The 19,136-nt window shown below is 46.9% G+C and overlaps 1 protein-coding gene across 2 annotated transcripts; it reads left to right on the forward strand.

Annotated features, from left to right (window-relative positions):
* The first annotated feature begins 1,653 nt into the window (after positions 1 to 1,653).
* Positions 1,654 to 18,732, forward strand: LOC122922189 (epithelial cell adhesion molecule-like). 2 transcript variants are annotated; one of them, XM_044272705.1, is made up of 9 exons: positions 1,654 to 1,803; positions 7,091 to 7,261; positions 8,009 to 8,255; positions 9,815 to 9,886; positions 10,491 to 10,551; positions 11,447 to 11,548; positions 13,593 to 13,775; positions 14,275 to 14,328; positions 18,548 to 18,732. In XM_044272705.1, the coding sequence occupies exons 1-9, from the start codon at positions 1,725 to 1,727 to the stop codon at positions 18,608 to 18,610; spliced, it is 1,032 nt and encodes a 343-aa protein (XP_044128640.1). In that variant the 5' UTR covers positions 1,654 to 1,724; the 3' UTR covers positions 18,611 to 18,732. The 2 variants fall into 2 exon arrangements, with proteins under 2 accessions (XP_044128640.1, XP_044128642.1); XM_044272707.1 differs by having other exon boundaries at positions 10,491 to 10,545.
* Positions 18,733 to 19,136: the final 404 nt, after the last annotated feature.

The raw sequence follows: 19,136 nt of genomic DNA on the forward strand, positions 1-19,136 counted from the left end.
TTTTGTGGCATTTCGGCCCGTGCTTCCACACCGGATCACGGACCCATTCAAGTTGAAAGAGTCTGCATCCATCTGCACCAGTCACACGGACGGTGCCCATGCATTGGGGACCGCAATTTGCGGTCCCCAATGCACGAAACGAGCGGCACCTGGTGCATGAGCCCTTACCTGTTTCCCCCCCCCCCCCCCTACCCTCATACTGTTCATCCCCATTTAAAGATGCTCCATGGACAGAGCTACTAAGTGTAATGTATGTATGACTTGGAATGCTGGGTGAATACATTTGCACTAGATACAAGCAGGTTGCATATTTGGAAGCCCAGATTCTGGATCTAAATGTGCAGCTAGAAACACGCAGAAGTGCAGCAAACCTGGAGCGAGGCTAAGGCTGCGTGCACACGGCCGCGAAAAAACTACCTTTAAAAATGGAAACACTTTCAGTTTTTCATGGCCATTTTTCAACCTCTTGTGCATCCATTTTCTGGACGTTTTGCATCTGTTTTTCATGGCTGTTGAAAATGGTGTTAAAATTGGATGAATTTCATTCACCTGAAACAGGCCTAGAAAGTGGTAAATGAGACGGGTCCACCGGCCCGCCCCCTTCCCTGCCAATGCCACGCCCACTTTTTTAGTCCTGGCGTCAGAATCTGCGCTTGAAATATGCCTAATTTCAAGCGCAGTAGGTAACAAGTACAAACGGCTAAAATACCCCCCCCCCTCCTCCTCCCCCATGGTTACTGTAAAAAAGATCAGGATCAGTACAGGATAAGTAATGTATGTACACAGTGACTGCACCAGCAGAATAGTGAGTGCAGCTCTGGAGTATAATACAGGATGTAACTCAGGATCAGTACAGGATAAGTAATGTATGTACACAGTGACTGCACCAGCAGAATAGTGAGTGCAGCTCTGGAGTATAATACAGGATCAGTACAGGATAAGTTATGTAATGTATGTACACAGTGATTGCACCATCAGAATAGTGAGTGCAGCTCTGGAGTATAATACAGGATGTAACTCAGGATCAGTACAGGATAAGTTATGTATGTACACAGTGACTGCACCAGCAGAATAGTGAGTGCAGCTCTGGAGTATAATACAGGATGTAACTCAGGATCAGTACAGGATAAGTAATGTATGTACACAGTGACTGCACCAGCAGAATAGTGAGTGCAGCTCTGGAGTATAATACAGGATCAGTACAGGATAAGTTATGTAATGTATGTACACAGTGATTGCACCATCAGAATAGTGAGCGCAGCTCTGGAGTATAATACAGGATGTAACTCAGGATCAGTACAGGATAAGTTATGTATGTACACAGTGACTGCACCAGCAGAATAGTGAGTGCAGCTCTGGAGTATAATACAGGATGTAACTCAGGATCAGTACAGGATAAGTAATGTATATACACAGTGACTGCACCAGCAGAATAGCGAGTGCTGCTCTGGAGGATAACAATGTTTAGAGGTTGATGTAGTATAAGTTATATATAGTAGAGGATATAATGTTTCCTACTTTATTATTATGTTGATTGTTGCTGCCCCAGTGATTTCAATGTCACCAGTAGCCATATTTCCACAGTATAATATATGTGTCCTCACAATCCTTCCCTGGAGGAGGGGGTAATGCTTAAACCTGTTTCCAGCCAAGTGGAACCCTCTGTAGGTGAGACGCTCCCAGCAGAGGGCTGGACGGGGGCTCTGTGCTTCTGATGAATTTCCATGGACACAAGAAGGTACTACTGCTTTGGGTTTTATCTGCTGCTCCTGGGGTCTCTGCCGGGGGTCTCCACAGTACCAGGTAGGTAGATTTGCACACTGGTTCCAGTTAGTGGATTGCCTTTATATGTTGCGGTCTCACATTGTACACTGCACCAGGCGTTTGATAACACAGGCTGACCTGATTGCGGATGTAACGCTGCAGTTTAAAACACTCTAAGCAGTTAAGGCTACTTTCACATTACCGTTTTTTCTGGATCCGGCAGGGTTCAGCAAAAAACGCTTCCGTTACTGATAATACAACCTTCTGCATCTATTATGAACGGATCCGGTTGTATTATCTTTAACATTGCCAAGACGGATCCGGTTGTATTATCTTTAACATTGCCAAGACGGATCCGGTTGTATTATCTTTAACATTGCCAAGACGGATCCGTCATGAACACCATTGAAAGTCAATGGGGGAAGGATCCGTTTTCTATTGTGTCTTGCTCCGCATCCCATGACGGAAAGAAAACCGCGGCATGCTGCGGTTTGCTCTCTGGTATGAGAACGGAACGGAATGCATGTTTGAGCACTCAGTTCTGTTCAGTTACGTTTTGTCTTCATTGACAATGAATGGGGACAAAACTGAAGAGTTTTTTTCCGGTTTTGAGACCCTATGACGGATCTCAATACTGTAAAATAGAAACGCTAGTGTGAAGGTAGCCTTAGATGTATTTTATATAAAGAATTCACAGACGTTGGACCCTGTAGCTTTATTCTCATCCTGACATTTGATGTTGCATTGTTTATATTGTCCTCTTATATTATATACAGTTTCCTGATGCTTGATAGTACAGGCGGACTACATGCCATTGCATAACATAGGCCAAACAGCTATATGTACACCTGATATTGTACTGTACTCCCTGATGTTGGATAATGCACAGAGTCCTTATATACAGCAGTCTGACATTGTATCATGTACTTGATAGCGTGGGCCATGGATCCATAATGCTTCCTGACAATTTGATAGTATGCATTCCAAATTCCAAAATTGTAGGGGCGCTGTGTAAAATGTAAGTATAAACAGAATGCAATCATCTGAAAATCTCATAGACCTGTATTTTATTCACATTAGATCACAGGGCACATATCGGATGATGAGAGACATTTCATGGAAAAAAAAATAATGAGGCTACTTTCACACGTGCGTTGTTAAGTCTGGTATTCAGATCCGGCAGAGGATCTCAATACCAGAAATAAATGGATCCAATTAGATTTTGCACATCAGGACGCGGTTGTGTAAAATCAAAAAAGAAAGAAAAAAATGGATCTGTCACTAGATACATTGAAAGTCAATGGGTGATGGATCAGTTTTTTTAGGCTCAGTTACCGTTGACTTACATTGTTGACAGTGACTGATCCATTGTTGTTGTCCGAACACAAAACATAATGCTGCCTGATGTGTCCTGAGCGGATCTCTTTCCATTCAGAATGCATGAGGAAACGTTTTTTTTCTGGTATTGAGATTCCTTTTAGAATTTGGCAACAGCATATCTCAAAAAAGTTGGGACGGGGGCAAAAATAAAAAGGCTGGAAAAGTGACTGCAAAAGTAAGTTGCATAGTCATGGGTATAAAAGCGTGTCAGAGGGGCAGAGGTTCACCAGTCTGCAAAAAACCTGCGTCAAAAAATTGTGGGACAATTTCAGAAAAATGTTGCTCAACATAAAATTGTGAAGATATTGGATATCCCACCATCTACAGTACATAATAGAAAAGATATAGAGAATCTGGGGACGGTCAGTACTATGTTTGTGATCTAGGGGTCCTCAGGCGCACCGCATTAAAAACAGGCTGGATTCTGTGCTGGAAATTACTGCATGGGCTCAGGAACAGTTACAGAAATCGTTGTCTGTGAACACAGTTCCACAAATGCAAGTTAAAGCTTCATGCAAAGAAGAAGCCACATGTCAACACGGACAAAATTCTTTTTGGAAACCACGGACGCTGTGTCATGCGGACTTAGGAGGAGAGGGACCATCCAGCTTATCAGCACGTCTGTAATGGTATGGGGCTGCATTAGTGCCTAGGGCGTGGACGGCTTACACTATCAATGCTGAACAGTGTATAGAGGTTCTAGAACAACATGTGCTCCAGACACCCTCTCTTTCAAGGACGGCCTTGTATATTTCAGCAAGACGATGCTGAAACCCCCCCACACCATACTGCACCCTCCACAACAGCATGGCTTCACAGAAGAAGAGTCCGGGTGCTGAACAGGCCGCCTGTAGTCCAGACCTTTCCCCAATAGAAAAGATTTGGCACATTACGAAACAAAAAAAATGGCAAAGAAGACCCAGGACCGTGGAGCAGCCAGAATCCTACATCAGACAAGAATGGGACAACAATCCTCGCCCAAAACTCCTGCAATTGGTCTCCTCACTTTATATACCTACAATGTTGTTTACAAACAAAGAACGACAAAATGATCATAAATATAGTTCATTTTATTACAACAAATTCATGACATATCATAATGTACACAATAAAATAAAATAGCAGGGAACACCAGCAGAAAGGCAATGCCAAAATCCACAGGCCTCTGCCGCTATCACCCACCAATAGTTGTTAAACATGTCAAGCACAACTAAGTTATGAGTGTGTGATCAAATCAAAAAAGTATTAGGTTTGGCCCAATATAAGAAGAAGCTAAAAATGTAGCATATAAGAATATCACACTAAACGTGTACAAATCCCTAAAAAGAACAAAACTCTAAGGTGAAACCTATCACTCAATAGAGCCAAAGAGAGAGGTACAGCAAAGGCTAAATATAAGAGCAGGAGAAAAAATAAATCCCAAAAAAAATAAAAGTGAAAGTCCCTATAGTAAAGGTGAAATGAGCCAAGAAAATAGTTGTAATCAGATCGACGAAGCTGAGGCGAAACGCGTGTCGAGGTTCCTATCCTGACCTGCGCTGCTCTTCTCACCCCCCCCATCATGTCCTGCGCTGCTCTTCTCACCCCCCCCCCCCATCATGTCCTGCGCTGCTCTTCTCACCCCCCCCATCATGTCCTGCGCTGCTCTTCTCACCCCCCCCCATCATGTCCTGCGCTGCTCTCTTCTCACCCCCCCATCATGTCCTGCGCTGCTCTTCTCACCCCCCCATCATGTCCTGCGCTGCTCTTCTCACCCCCCCCATCATGTCCTGCGCTGCTCTTCTCACCCCCCCTATCCTGTCCTGCGCTGCTCTTCTCACCCCCCCCCCCATATCATGTCCTGCGCTGCTCTTCTCACCCCCCCCCATCATGTCCTGCGCTGCTCTTCTCACCCCCCCCATCATGTCCTGCGCTGCTCTTCTCACCCCCCCCCATCATGTCCTGCGCTGCTCTTCTCACCCCCCCCCATCATGTCCTGCGCTGCTCTTCTCACCCCCCCCCCATCATGTCCTGCGCTGCTCTTCTCACCCCCCCCTCCCATCATGTCCTGCGCTGCTCTTCTCACCCCCCCCCCTCCCATCATGTCCTGCGCTGCTCTTCTCACCCCCCCCCCCTCCCATCATGTCCTGCGCTGCTCTTCTCACCCCCCCCCTCCCATCATGTCCTGCGCTGCTCTTCTCACCCCCCCCCATCATGTCCTGCGCTGCTCTTCTCACCCCCCCCCATCATGTCCTGCGCTGCTCTTCTCACCCCCCCCCCATCATGTCCTGCGCTGCTCTTCTCACCCCCCCCCTCCCATCATGTCCTGCGCTGCTCTTCTCACCCCCCCCCCATCATGTCCTGCGCTGCTCTTCTCACCCCCCCCATCATGTCCTGCGCTGCTCTTCTCACCCCCCCCCCATCATGTCCTGCGCTGCTCTTCTCACCCCCCCCCCATCATGTCCTGCGCTGCTCTTCTCACCCCCCCCCCCTCCCATCATGTCCTGCGCTGCTCTTCTCACCCCCCCCCATCATGTCCTGCGCTGCTCTTCTCACCCCCCCCCCATCATGTCCTGCGCTGCTCTTCTCACCCCCCCCCCCCTCCCATCATGTCCTGCGCTGCTCTTCTCAACCCCCCCCCCTCCCATCATGTCCTGCGCTGCTCTTCTCACCCCCACCCCCCCTCCCATCATGTCCTGCGCTGCTCTTCTCACCCCCCCCCATCATGTCCTGCGCTGCTCTTCTCACCCCCCCCCCATCATGTCCTGCGCTGCTCTTCTCACCCCCCCCCCCCCTCCCATCATGTCCTGCGCTGCTCTTCTCACCCCCCCCCCTCCCATCATGTCCTGCGCTGCTCTTCTCACCCCCCCCCCCCCTCCCATCATGTCCTGCGCTGCTCTTCTCACCCCCCCCCCCCCCCCCCATTATGTCCTGCGGTATACATTGATCTGATTACAACTATTTTCTTGGCTCATTTCACCTTTACTATAGGGTCTTTCACTTTTATTTTTTGGGGGATTTACTTTTTCTCCTGCTCTTATATTTAGCCTTTGCTGTACCTCTCTCTTTGGCTCTATTGAGTGATAGGTTTAACCTTAGAGTTTTGTTCTTTTTAGGGATTTGTACACGTTTAGTGCGATATTCTTATATGCTACATTTTTTACTTCTTCTTATATTGGGCCAAACCTAATACTTTTTTGATTTGACATGTATGCACTCATAACTTAGTTGTGCTTGACATGTTTAACAACTATTGGTGGGTGATAGCGGCAGAGGCCAGTGGATTTTGGCATTGCCTTTCTGCTGGTGTTCCCTGTTATTGTTATTTTATTGTGTACATTATGATATGTCATGAATTTGTTGTAATAAAATGAACTATATTTATGATCATTTTGTCGTCGTTTGTTTGTAAACAACATTGTAGGGTATATATTGGTCTTTTAAACTTTTGCCCAGATTTACTGTTTCACATATTGAGGCTTGTTTTTGGTCTCCTCACTTGCCAGACTGTTAGAAGAGGATCAGATGCTACACAATGGTAGACATGACCCAGTTCTAACTTTTTTTAGATGCGTTGCTGCCATCAAGCTCCAAATGAGTTAATTTTCTCATGAAATGGTAAAATGTTTCATCACCTATGTGCTCCATGATCTCTTGGGAATAAAATCATTGCATTCCGTTTTTGCATTTTACACAGCGCCCCATCTTTTTTGGAATTGGGGTTATAGTTGGACATTTGAGATTCCCCATAGCAGATATGCTGACGTATCACTGATCTTGTATCCTGCTCCCTGACATTTCACAGAGCTTTCTCATTTTTTATGTTGCAGCCTGATATTTGATATTACGAGGCATGTAATATTAGTCTGGTATTGTATACGTCACCCTAGTCATTGGATAATATACGCTGGACATTTCATATTACAGGGGATAGTGTATAATGCAGCCCTTATCTTTCCCTTCACAGATGACGAATGCCCAGACGCTCTTCCTGCTCATGAGAACTGTGACTATGATGAGGTCTGTGAGGATTCTTCATGTCAGTACAATGAGTATGTCACCTGTCACCTGAACCGCTGCGGGACGTGCGAGGCCGTGTTCAGAGGATATGACAACCTGACGGTCAACTGCAAGCAATGTAAGTCCATTGTAATATATATCCACTGCCCGCTGCTCTCTAGTGAATGGATAGGCTGCATTCTCAGTGATGTCACCGCTGATCTCTAGTGAATGGATAGGCTGCATTCTCAGTGATGTCACCGCTGATCTCTAGTGAATGGATAGGCTGCATTCTCAGTGATGTCACCGCTGCTCTCTAGTGAATGGATAGGCGGCATTCTCAGTGATGTCACCGCTGATCTCTAGTGAATGGATAGGCTGCATTCTCAGTGATGTCACCGCTGATCTCTAGTGAATGGATAGGCTGCATTCTCAGTGATGTCACCGCTGATCTCTAGTGAATGGATAGGCTGCATTCTCAGTGATGTCACCGCTGCTCTCTAGTGAATGGATAGGCTGCATTCTCGGTGATGTCACCGCTGCTCTCTAGTGAATGGATAGGCTGCATTCTCAGTGATGTCACCGCTGATCTCTAGAGAATGGATAGGCTGCATTCTCAGTGATGTCACCGCTGATCTCTAGTGAATGGATAGGCTGCATTCTCAGGGATGTCACCGCTGATCTCTAGTGAATGGATAGGCTGCATTCTCAGTGATGTCACTGCTGCTGTATTAAAAAAGTGTAACACAAACATCCTAACCTTGGATTTCTTTGTAGGATGGGTGTAGTAGTACTGAGGGCCCAGTGTGATATCATTGTACTTGCTACAGCAGAAATAATTGTTTCTCCACAATGATTTTCTTTTACATTCATTTGCTTCTTCAAGTGACGCCCAAGTGTCGTCTGATGCATCTCGAGATGCTGCACAAGAGCCGCAGTGGACGGAGTCATCCAGGACGGAGCAAGGTGGAGATCGACAATGTCTACGATCCGGAGTGCGAGGAGAGCGGAGATTTCAAAGCAAAGCAATGCGACGAGGATTCCAACCTGTGCTGGTGCGTGGACAGCGCAGGGGTCAGGGTGACGGACAAGACCAGCGATGACCCCAAGTGCGAGAAACTTGTCAGTGTTCAGTAAGTGAGGTGACTCTTACACACTGGATTATTTTTTACATTACGGATGTTCAGGTCTCCTGTATTAGAGGCTGTAAGTACATTTATTATGCCTTCTCACCCATCGGGACCCCGCCACCGCAGCGCAGGGACCCGATAAAGACCCTTACCCACCGCAAACACCTTCTATGTCGCAGTCAGGGCTAGAAGGGGTTAATCCGCCAGCATTGATGATACAGCAAGGGCCCGGCTGTTGGTTACTGCACTGATCGGGCGCGCACCTGCCCGATCAGCATGACATACTAATACGACGTCAAATTGCGGGAAGTCACCGTGCACAGGAGTGGCAAGAAAACTGGCACCGTAAGGTGGGGCATTGGCTGGACTGCATTCGGGGGGGACTCTATCTGGCATTTTAAGGTATTTGGGGACTGGCTAACATTGTCAGACGGTCCCTGGCTGGTATTTTCTATGAGAAGGGACTGGTTCTCATTATCATAGGGGATTCGTTGCTGCCATTGTGGGGCGGGGGCTCGGTGTGAACGCCATTGTTGAGGGTCAGTGCAGGGGGTGTTGTGACTAGCATAGGATAGAACTTCTTTCCCAGCCATGAGCACAGCAGCTGACCTTCTTTCCACCCCCTCCGTAAATAGGAGCTGAACACTTAAAATAGGAGGAGAATTTAAAGGGTTTGTCCATGTGTTCTATACTGATAACCTATTCTCAGAACGTCCAGCGATCACACGTTGATGAACTATTATATTAAATGCATTAAAGGGCATCTGTCAGCAGTTTTGTACCTATGCCACTGGCTGACCTGTTACATGTGCTCTTGGCAGCTGAAGGCATCTGTGTTGGTCCCATGTTCATATGTGCCCGCATTGCTGAGAAATATGATGTTTTAATAAATGCAAATGAGCCTCTAGGAGCAACGGGGGCGTTGCCATTACACCTAGCGCCTTTGTTCTTTCTGAAACTGCCACGCTGTCTGCACTTTAAATTACACGACCAGGCAGTAAAAACATCATAATGCCTGGACCTGTCAATCAAAGTGCAGAGGGCGTTGCAGAGAGAGCAGAGCCTCTAAGTGTAATGGCAACGCCCCTGTTGCTCCTAGAGTGTCCAGGAGGCGGGGCCACCATGAAGTACTCTTTGTATTGAGCTGTTCACAGCCCCTCCCCTTTGCTCTGAGTGACATCTGTAGTAGTCATCTGATTGGGTGCTACAGCTGTCACACAGAGCATGGAGGAGGGCTGTGAACAGCTCAACGAGAGAGAGCACGTCTCAGTGAAGCTTCTCCTCCTGGGCAATCAAAGACCAGAACCTGATTGAAGAAAACTTAATATTCACACTACCCCTGATGATAACAGCTCTACACAAAAGTATGTTTGTACTGCTGTCCTCAGCCCCTGTCTAGTGCTGTTTTCAGTTTAGTGTGCTCAAAACTGCTGACAGATTCCCTTTAAGGGAGCAACAGATAGCATCTGAATATAAGTATTATTCCGCCAGGTGTAAGGTCAGACGATGTCAAAGCCGCGGTGTCTGTGTATTGTGCTGATTTCCGCATTCTTGTCTTTCAGGCTCATTCAGATTAATTTCGCCTTCAAAGTGGATATGGCGCAGCTGAAAGGGAAAGAGGAGGAGCTCCGCAGGTCAGTGTTGCATCCCCTCCATGAATAATTACATGCACACAGCAGCGTATAGGATAGGACGCTCCCCTCCTCTTATAAAATAAGAGCCTAAAGTCTGAGCGTTGCCATGAGAAACAGAATGAAACCTCCATTCTTTACACTGCAGGCTGCAGCATTACACAATTCTTATTGTTCCTCAGTTGCGCCGACTTTTGCAACCATTCCAACCAACAGCAACTTTTGCATTAACAGAATTGGTTAATATTGTGCAGCCCCAACAGTGGTGCAAAATTCATCAGTCCCTGCTCCAGGCCTAAGGGGATGTGGAAGGGGAATGGCTCTAATTGCAGGTGCCGACAAGGCAAATTTGATAGAAAACACAATATTTCATTTTTTTTATTTACATAGTAGATTCCCGGGATTTGAGTCGTGTGTCTTGCGGCTCAGACAGTGATTTAGCCGCGGTGAGGAGCCCGGCGGCGTCTGTGTAATTTAGGCAGTAAATATTTCAGGGCCCGCCGGTTCTTTCGACGTTCTCCACTTTCAGTGTAATTGAATTATTATTTTTTTATGGCCTCTTCTGACAAATGTCTGGGGCTGAAGCCATTTCACCTTGTGTCTACAGGAAGCTGATTGCTAAAGTGTCACCGTTCCTTCTCAAAGCTCCGCAGATCTCACAGGTGATGGTGAGGACGCAATGGGTTATTTTTATGGGTTATTTTATGTGTTATTTTTTTATTTACTACCAGTATACGATCAACAAGAAACTTTTTGTTCCCCTCCTTGACTTCAGCTGTTCCTTGGTTGGATCCGGTTCTCGGAAACCTGGGTGACAACTAGTATGTCAATCACAGTCCCCACAGGGGTTGTCACCCAGCTCTCCCAGAGCATTCTCTGCCCCCCATATAGCTGCCAGTTTAGGCCTGTTGCACATGACCGTATGGCTTTTTCAGTGTTTTGCGGTCCGCAAAAAAATACGGATGACATCCGTGTGCATCCCGTTTTTCTTTACGGTACATCTGGCCCCTAACAGAACAGTACTATCCTTGTCCGTTATGCGGACAATTATTAAGTCTCTATTCACACATCCGCAATTCTGTTACGCATTTTGCAGAACGGAATTGCGGACCCATTTATTTCTATGGCGCACTTCCAGGTCCGCATTTCCGTTCTCGAAAGAAATAGAACATGCCCTATTCTTGTCCGCAATAGGCATATTCTATTAGTGCCGGCAAAATGCGGAACGCACATTGCTGGTGTCCGTGTTTTGCGGATCCGCAAAACACACACGGATGTGTGAATGGACCCGAAGTATGGGAAGAGCAAACTGAACTACCTAGATATACTGTATATGTAGGTGCTATACCAAGGCAGGTGATATCTATTCCGTTCAGTAGGAAAGCTGGGTGATAATCAAGATGGCAGCCATTACAGCTCTCCTGAGTGGCGAATGTTCTATATTCAGCCTCATACAAGTGCGGGATTGTATTGCTGCCTACACGGGTAGATTTTGCCATTCATTACACTAGGAAAGCTGCGTAAAGCAATGTATAACCACGCTGCTACTCCTGTCCGTTGCAGGTTCACGAGCTGAATCGCGAGGTCACTATGAAGTTCTTTTCTACAAATGGAACGAAGGATCCTGTGGACATTGCGACAGTGGCGTATTACATCGAGCGGGGGGTAAATTATGGCCTTGACTGAGGAGGTTTAGTATCTGGTGCTAGAAGGGGTAGGAAGCTGCGGCCTCTGTGCCCGGAGGCCCAGGTCAGGATTTCCTGCACAGTCATGTTGTGGCACCTAAGGTCAGCTGGGAGTTAGATACTGACAGCCTATCCTATAGGCTCTTTTACATTGGCCAGGGGGCAGGTACAAACACTTGTTTCCGATTATTAGCCCATATAATGATGCCATCAGTGACCCATCAAACCAAACACTTGTTTTCCGGGTGATCACACCTGTCATGTGGCATATAAAATCCTCATTTTTGGTCTGCAAAATGAAAGAGGGACAAACAACCTTGATAACGATCATTGATCCCCCCGATCACATGACCCAATGCAATTCATAGCGTTCATTTATTGCCCATTGTTGTCATGTGTAAGAGGACCCCAAGTCATCAAGTATCATTTGGACTAATGTGGTAACTCGTCAAGTTAAAAAACACTCACTTAAGTTACTACTAATGATACTTACAGCAGCCCGTTGTCTAATACCTCCATGTTGGAAAAGCCCCGAACCACCAAGGGTCTCTGATTTGTACGCTAGGGTGACGGAAGTCCGAACCCAGGAATACTCCACAGCTATGTTTCAGGACAAAGTTGCTCTCTTCAATGCCATATGGGATCCCTGGGATGATTACTGGGCTACGAGACATCCTTAGGCTGGGTTCACACCTGAGCGTATTCGATAAGCGCTTTTTACAGGCGTATTTTGGGGCGCTTTTGTATTTTGGAAACGCGCGTTTGTGTGATTGAACACAGAGGCATCCAATGAATCTATGGGCAGGCACGTGCGACAATACGCCCCAAAGAAGCTCCTGTACTTCTTGGGGCGCAGGGCGTTTTACAGCGCGATCGTATGTGCTGTAAAACGCTCAGGTGAGAACCATTCTCATAGGGAAGCATTGGTTTTTGCCTGTTGAGCGTTTTACAGCGCGTAGGAACGCGCTGTAAAACGCTCAGGTGTGAACCCAGCCTTAGAGAGCTGGCGAGAATGGTGTATCTCCCCCCCATCTCCCTTTTGTGTCTTTGTCCTTGTCTCGTTGTTATTCAGTGGTCACAGACAGTTTATCTTTCTTCTGTGCGCTTTATTGTCATATTAATGCTTGACATTCCTCGTTCTGTTATAGAATATTACTGAATGTTATTAATGCCTAAGTTACTGTGAATACGATGCTTCACATGTTATACCTCATACTAATGTGCATAGATCTGTTGTGGATATGCTTTGTCATTTCTTCACTCTTTTTAAGAAATATAAAATTATAAAAATAAAAAAAAAGTATCATTTGGACAGCCCATTCGATTGCACTAATCGTAGTGGTCTAGGCTGGTGAAAAAGTTAATGGTGATATCCTTGGGGTCCGAGAATAGGACTTGCTCTACCTTCTTTGTGGGGCCACGAAACCGAACTGCGGATGTGGACAGCACACGGTGTGCTGTCCGCACCCGTTCCACAAAATTGCGGAACGGATGCAGACCCAGAACTACGGACGTGTGAATGCACCCTTATGATGTAACCTCAAATAAAAACATATAGCACCAAAATAGAATGAATGGGTGGCAACACTGAAACACCATGCTAGCGATCGGCAGAGGTCACACGATATCCTAGTGATATGCCACCAGTGTTTTTAATCCTACTACCTCTGGTGGTCTAAGGGGAGTGAATGGGTTAATGATGATACCTTTGAAATCAATGGATTTTTTTTCCTATTTCTGCTATAGTTTCTGTTCACATTAGTGTAATGGCTTCCCTCGGATCTGTTTTCAAATGGATAACGGCACCAATAAAAATACTGGAAAGCCCGACATTTATAATAATGTGAACAGACCCTATTGCTCTGTCTGCTCAACGGTTATCACAGGGGGACCCTTTGCATTTGCTGCAAAAATCTGCATAACAAGTGAGCCACCTGCTGGCCATTGCTAGTTACTACCCACAAACTGGAACTAAATAATCCACAATACATTTTTGTAACTGGTTGATATTTTGTCCCCCACAGTTAAAACACAGCAAGTTCAGCGTTCCTCTGGATGGAAGAAGCCTCGAGGTTGACACAGAATCGATCCGGGTTTTGTTTTTTGATAATGAACCTCCTCGAATTTACATGAAAAGCATCTCTCCCGGCTTTGCCGCCATCATTATCATCATCGCCCTGGTTATTCTCACTGGGATTGCAGTGTTTGTAAGTATAAAGGGGGCGAGAGTACAATATGGATTAGAAGATAGTTACCCCCCTTAACTGGTATGGCACCCTGGGTGAATATATATGCACACAATGCACATGCAGCCAGGCTGGTAGGGTCCATTCACACGTCCGTAAGTGTTCTGCGGATCCGCAAAACACGGACACTGGCAATGTGCATTCCGCAATATGCGGACCGCACATCGCCGGCACTATAATAGAAAATGCCTAATCTTGTCCGCAATTGCGGACAAGAATAGGACATGTTCTATTTTTTTTGCGGAAGTGCGGATCTGCAAATGCGGATAGCACATTCCAGCCCCATTGAAAATTAATGGGTCTGCACCCGTTCCGCAAAAATGCGGAAAGGATACGGACCCATTTTGCGGACATGTGTATGGACCCTTATAGTCACAATTTGATGGCAGTATCCCTTTCTTGTTCCCAACTCATTATCGGATGGGGCGCTGCGTATATAATTCATTCTGGTATTTTGCAGGTGGTGTTGCAGAGGAGAGCGGAGCAGGAGCGCATCCAGTTTGAAGTCATTGAGGTAAGAGATTTATTCTGTTAATAGCACTTTGGAAGATGGGGTACACCTCTCACAATTGGGGGACCCCACCATTTCTTATTTCCGTCTAAGAAAAAAAAGTGCAGCCATAATTGTTTAAATATGATTCTTAACCACTGACAACATGCTGTCACTACCGGGGAGTAATAGTTTGTTGTCAGCTGCTGGGGGTGGGAGATTTAAAAGGAAAAGTGGCGTAGTTGCCCCTAGCAACCAGATTCTCCTATTCGTTTTACAAAGAAGCTCTGAAAAATGTAAGGTGGGATCTGATTGGTTGCTATGGTTTTCCTTTATACCAGTTTTGATCAATCTCTCCCTATATCTGTCTACTGCGCTGGAACCTCAAGTGGGCCCAGGTGTTACACAGAGAATATGTATAGGAAAACAGAAAATAAAGATTAGGGCAGGTAAATGTTACCAGTGCTCGTTATGGGGCAGATTGTCTGTGTGAAAGGACTAATAACGTGCACGTATTAGTGACATTTCAAAGGGCTGTGGGTGTTGAGACCCCCTCAATGAATCGCCGACAAATTCTCTTTGCAGGGGTAGGTTTAGCAGTGTATGGGCTCATCGAAACGCCATACACCGCGGCCAATCAGAGCCAACAAGCTACACCTGTCCCTCCTGTTTCAGTGATCAATGAGGTGGGGGTCTCAAAACCCAGAACCACCTTACTTGTCACGATGAAACTAGAGGTACACTTTAAAGGCCCATCTGTCAGCAGTTTTGTCCCTATGACACTGGCTGACCTGTTCCATGTGCGCTTGGCAGCTGGAAGGCATCTGTGTTGGTCCCATGTTCATATGTGCCCGCATTGCTGAGAAAAAGGATGTTTTAAAATATGCAAATGAGCCTCTAGGAGTGTCATGGCACTAAGCCAAACACCACCCTTCACCCTCACACCTTGCCCATGTCTATATGCTTGCTTCCCTGTGGGTTTAAGGCTGTCCCCAGAATACCCCAGGCTATACAAGGCCAGATACAATACTCTATATCCTATGGGACCATACCCTTATCTGCTGGGACTATGGTAGGGCTATCCCACCTATTGCACAACTAAAGCCAAGCCAACACACAGTAGATTATACTACTACATATAACCGGGTTCCATCAACAGGACCACTCAGCAGCTATTGAAAAGGGGTTCTCTGGGCTTTTAATATTGATGACCTATCCTCTGATCGGCAGGGGTCCGACACCCAGCACCACCGCCGATCAGCTGGATGAGGAGACGGCGCACTAAGTGCACATGTGCTGTCTCCCTTCCTGCTGCTATGTCTATGGCAAAGCAGCTGTGAACAGGAAGAGAGACGGTTGGTATCTGATGTGTCCTGCCCTCCAGCCAATCCCTCGTCCTCATACAGTCAAGGTGATCACTGCATATAAATGCAGCAGTCTCCTTCACAGAGCGAGCAGCAGACTGTCGGGACGGAACGTTTCCTTCCTGTCAATGGCTGGTCAGGTCAAAGTGCAGAGCCTCTAGGTGTAACAGCAACGCCCCCGTTGCTCCTAGAGGCTCATTTGCATATAATAAAACATCCTTTTTCCCCAGCAGTGCGGGCACATATGAACATGGGACCAACACAGGTGCCTTCAGCTGCCAAGCACACATGTAACAGGTCAGCCAGTGTCACAGGTACAAAACTGCTGACAGATGCCCTTTAAAGGGAATCTGTCACCCTGATTTTGGACTATTATCTACAGCAAGGGTCAGCAACCTTTGGCACTCCAGATATGGTGAAACTACAACTCCCAGCATGCTCCATTCACGTCTATGGGAGTTCTGAAAACAGCTAAGCACGTGTGCATGCTGGGAGTCGTAGTTTCACCACAGCTGGAGTGCCTAAGGTTGCTGATCCCTGATCTACAGTAATACATGAGTAGTACTGCAGATAAGAAGTCCAGACTGTATTCCAGTGCAGCGGTGTAACAGGGGGCAATAGGAAAATAAAAATTGTGATCTGGACGCCTTATCATTACTCCGACAGCTCACTCCACTTTCACATAGGGCTAAAGTCAGTTTTAGCCAAGTCAGATTTATGATCGGCCCTTTAAGGCCTCATGCACACGACCGTTTTTTTTTAAGGTCCGCAAAAACAGGGTCCGTAGGTCCGTGATCCGTTTTTTCTTCCGTGGGTCTTCCTTGATTTTTGGAGGATCCACGGACATGAAGAAAAAATCGTTTAAGTGTCCGTCTGGCAGTGCAGACCCGGACGGATCCGTTTGCCGTTGACACAATATGGTGCAATTTCAAACGGATCTGTCCCCCATTGACTTTCAATGTAAAGTCAGGAGTCCCTATTATACCATAGGATCGGAGTTTTCTCCAATCCGATGGTATATTTTAACTTGAAGCATCCCCATCACCATGGGAACGCCTCTATGTTAGAATATACTGTCGGATAGGAGTTAGATAGTGAAACTCAGAGCCGACAATATATTCTAACACAGAGGCGTTCCCATGGTGATGGGGACGCTTCAAGTTAGAATATACTAAGAACTGTGTACATGACTGCCCCCTGCTGCCTGGCAGCACCCGATCTCTTACAGGGGGCTGTGATCAGCACAATTACTTCTCAGGTGCCGCACCTAAGGGGGGTTAATTGTGCGTATCATAGCCCCCTGTAAAAGATCAGGGGCTGCCAGGCAGCAGACCCCCCTCCCTCCCCAGTTTTAATTTAATTTGGCCAGTGTGGCCCCCCCCCCGCCCTCTATTGTATTATCATTGGTGGCTAGTGTGCAGCCCCCCCTCCATTGTATTAATATCATTAGTGGCCAGTGTGCGGCCCCCCTTCCCCCCACCCCCTGGATCATTGGTGGCAGCGGAGAGTTCCGATCGGAGTCCCAGTTTAATCGCTGGGGCTCCGATCGGTAACCATGGCAACCAGGACGCTACTGCAGTCCTGGTTGCCATGGTTACTTAGCAATATTAGAAGCATCATACTTACCTGCTGCGCTGTCTGTGACCAGCTGGGAGCTCCTCCTACTGGTAAGTGACAGGTCTGTGCGGCGCATTGCTCAATGATTTGTCACTTACCAGTAGGAGGAGCTCCCGGCCGGTCACAGACAGCCCACCAGGTAAGTATGATGCTTCTAATATTGCTAAGTAACCTTGGCAACCAGGACTGCAGTAGCGTCCTGGTTGCCATGGTTACCGATCGGAGCCCCGGGAAAGAGGGGAGGCCGCACACTGGCCACCAATGATATTAATACAATGGAGGGAGGGGGGGCCCCGCACACTGGCCACCAATGATATTAATACAATAGAGGGAGGGAGGGGGGGCCGCACACTGGCCACCAATGATATTAATACAATAGAGGGAGGGAGGGGGGCCGCACACTGGCCACCAATGATATTAAAACTGGGGAGGGAGGGGGGTCTGCCCCATGCTAGCCCCTGATCTCTTACAGGGGGCTATGATCCGCACAATTAACCCCTTCAGGTGCGGCACCTGAGGGGTTAATTGTACGGATCCCAGCCCCCTGTAAGAGATCAGGGGCTGCCAGGCAGCAGTCATGTACACAGTTCGTAGTATATTCTAACTTGAAGCGTCCCCATCACTATGGGAACGCCTCTGTGTTAGAATATACTGTCGGATCTGGGTTTTCACAAAGTGAAAACTCAGCTCTGAAAAAGCTTTTATGCAGACGGATCTTCGGATCAGTCTGTATGAAAGTAGCCTACGGACACGGATGCCAATCTTGTGTGCATCCGTGTTTTTTCACGGACCCTTTGACTTGAATGGGTCCGTGAACCGTTGTCCGTCAAAAAAATAGGACAGGTCATTTTTTTGACGGACAGGATACACGGGGGCGGATGACAAACGGTGCATTTTCCGAGTTTTCAACCTACCCATTAAAAGTAATAGGTTCCGCAGGAAATCACAGAAAACGGAACGGCCACGGGTGCACACAACGGTCGTGTGCATGAGGCCTAAGACTGTAATAAATGTGGTTTGACGGTAGCAGTTTATCAGTCATTAACAGCTTTACAAAAGTCGCACGTTCTATTAAAAAGTCTCATAAGATAAGCATGGTCCTCACTGGAGTGAAAGTACATAGACATCCACACAATTTCCAATAATCCACTCCTTAAGCTATCCAGAGGCTGACTGCTTATCAGAATTAAATTTTTTTCTATTTTTTTTTTGTGCTCCAAATATAGTTTGGTGCATCTGCTGATTTTCTGTTCATTCTGCAGGGACACGAGCTGGAAGATTACCAGATGGCGCAGACGGACGGGCTCAGATATTATTACTCCTAATCTAATAAAGAAAATGTCTATATGTAGCCTGTGTACCTGGGTCCACTACAGACAGGAGAATGCAGCACTACAGCCTCCCGGGTATTTTGTTGAATTGTTACCTTTTGTTAATTAAAAATTCTAGTCAGCCATCTCTTTCGTATGTCTGGTACTGGGAAAGCTGTGTGATAGCAAATATGTGCGCCATCATATACCCCCAGAGATAGGCATCACCAAGAAATGGCTTAGGCTACTTTCACATTGGCGTTTTGGCTTTCCGTTTCTGAGATCCGTTCAGGGCTCTCACAAGCGGTTCCAAAACGGATCAGTTTTGCCCTAATGCATTCTGAATGTAGAAGGATCCGCTCAGAATGCATCAGTTTGCCTCCGATCAGTCTCCATTCCGCTCTGGAGGCGGCCACCAAAACGTTGCCTGCAGCGTTTTTCTGTCCGCCCTGTGGTGCGGAGCAAGACGGATCCGTCCTGGCACACAATGTAAGTCAATGGGGACGGATCAGTTTTCTCTGACAATATAAAATGGACCCGT

Source organism: Bufo gargarizans, chromosome 11 (genome assembly GCF_014858855.1).
Source record: "Bufo gargarizans isolate SCDJY-AF-19 chromosome 11, ASM1485885v1, whole genome shotgun sequence".
Taxonomy (NCBI): domain Eukaryota; kingdom Metazoa; phylum Chordata; class Amphibia; order Anura; family Bufonidae; genus Bufo; species Bufo gargarizans.

Excerpts from the sequence above, each read along its gene's own strand:
- LOC122922189 (XM_044272705.1), top strand. The coding sequence starts at position 1,725 with ATGGACACAAGAAGGTACTACTGCTTTGGGTTTTATCTGCTGCTCCTG. Across the intron at positions 13,776-14,274 it reads TCACTGGGATTGCAGTGTTT|GTGGTGTTGCAGAGGAGAGC; the intron begins GTAAGTATAAAG and ends GGTATTTTGCAG. Across the intron at positions 14,329-18,547 it reads TCCAGTTTGAAGTCATTGAG|GGACACGAGCTGGAAGATTA; the intron begins GTAAGAGATTTA and ends TTCATTCTGCAG.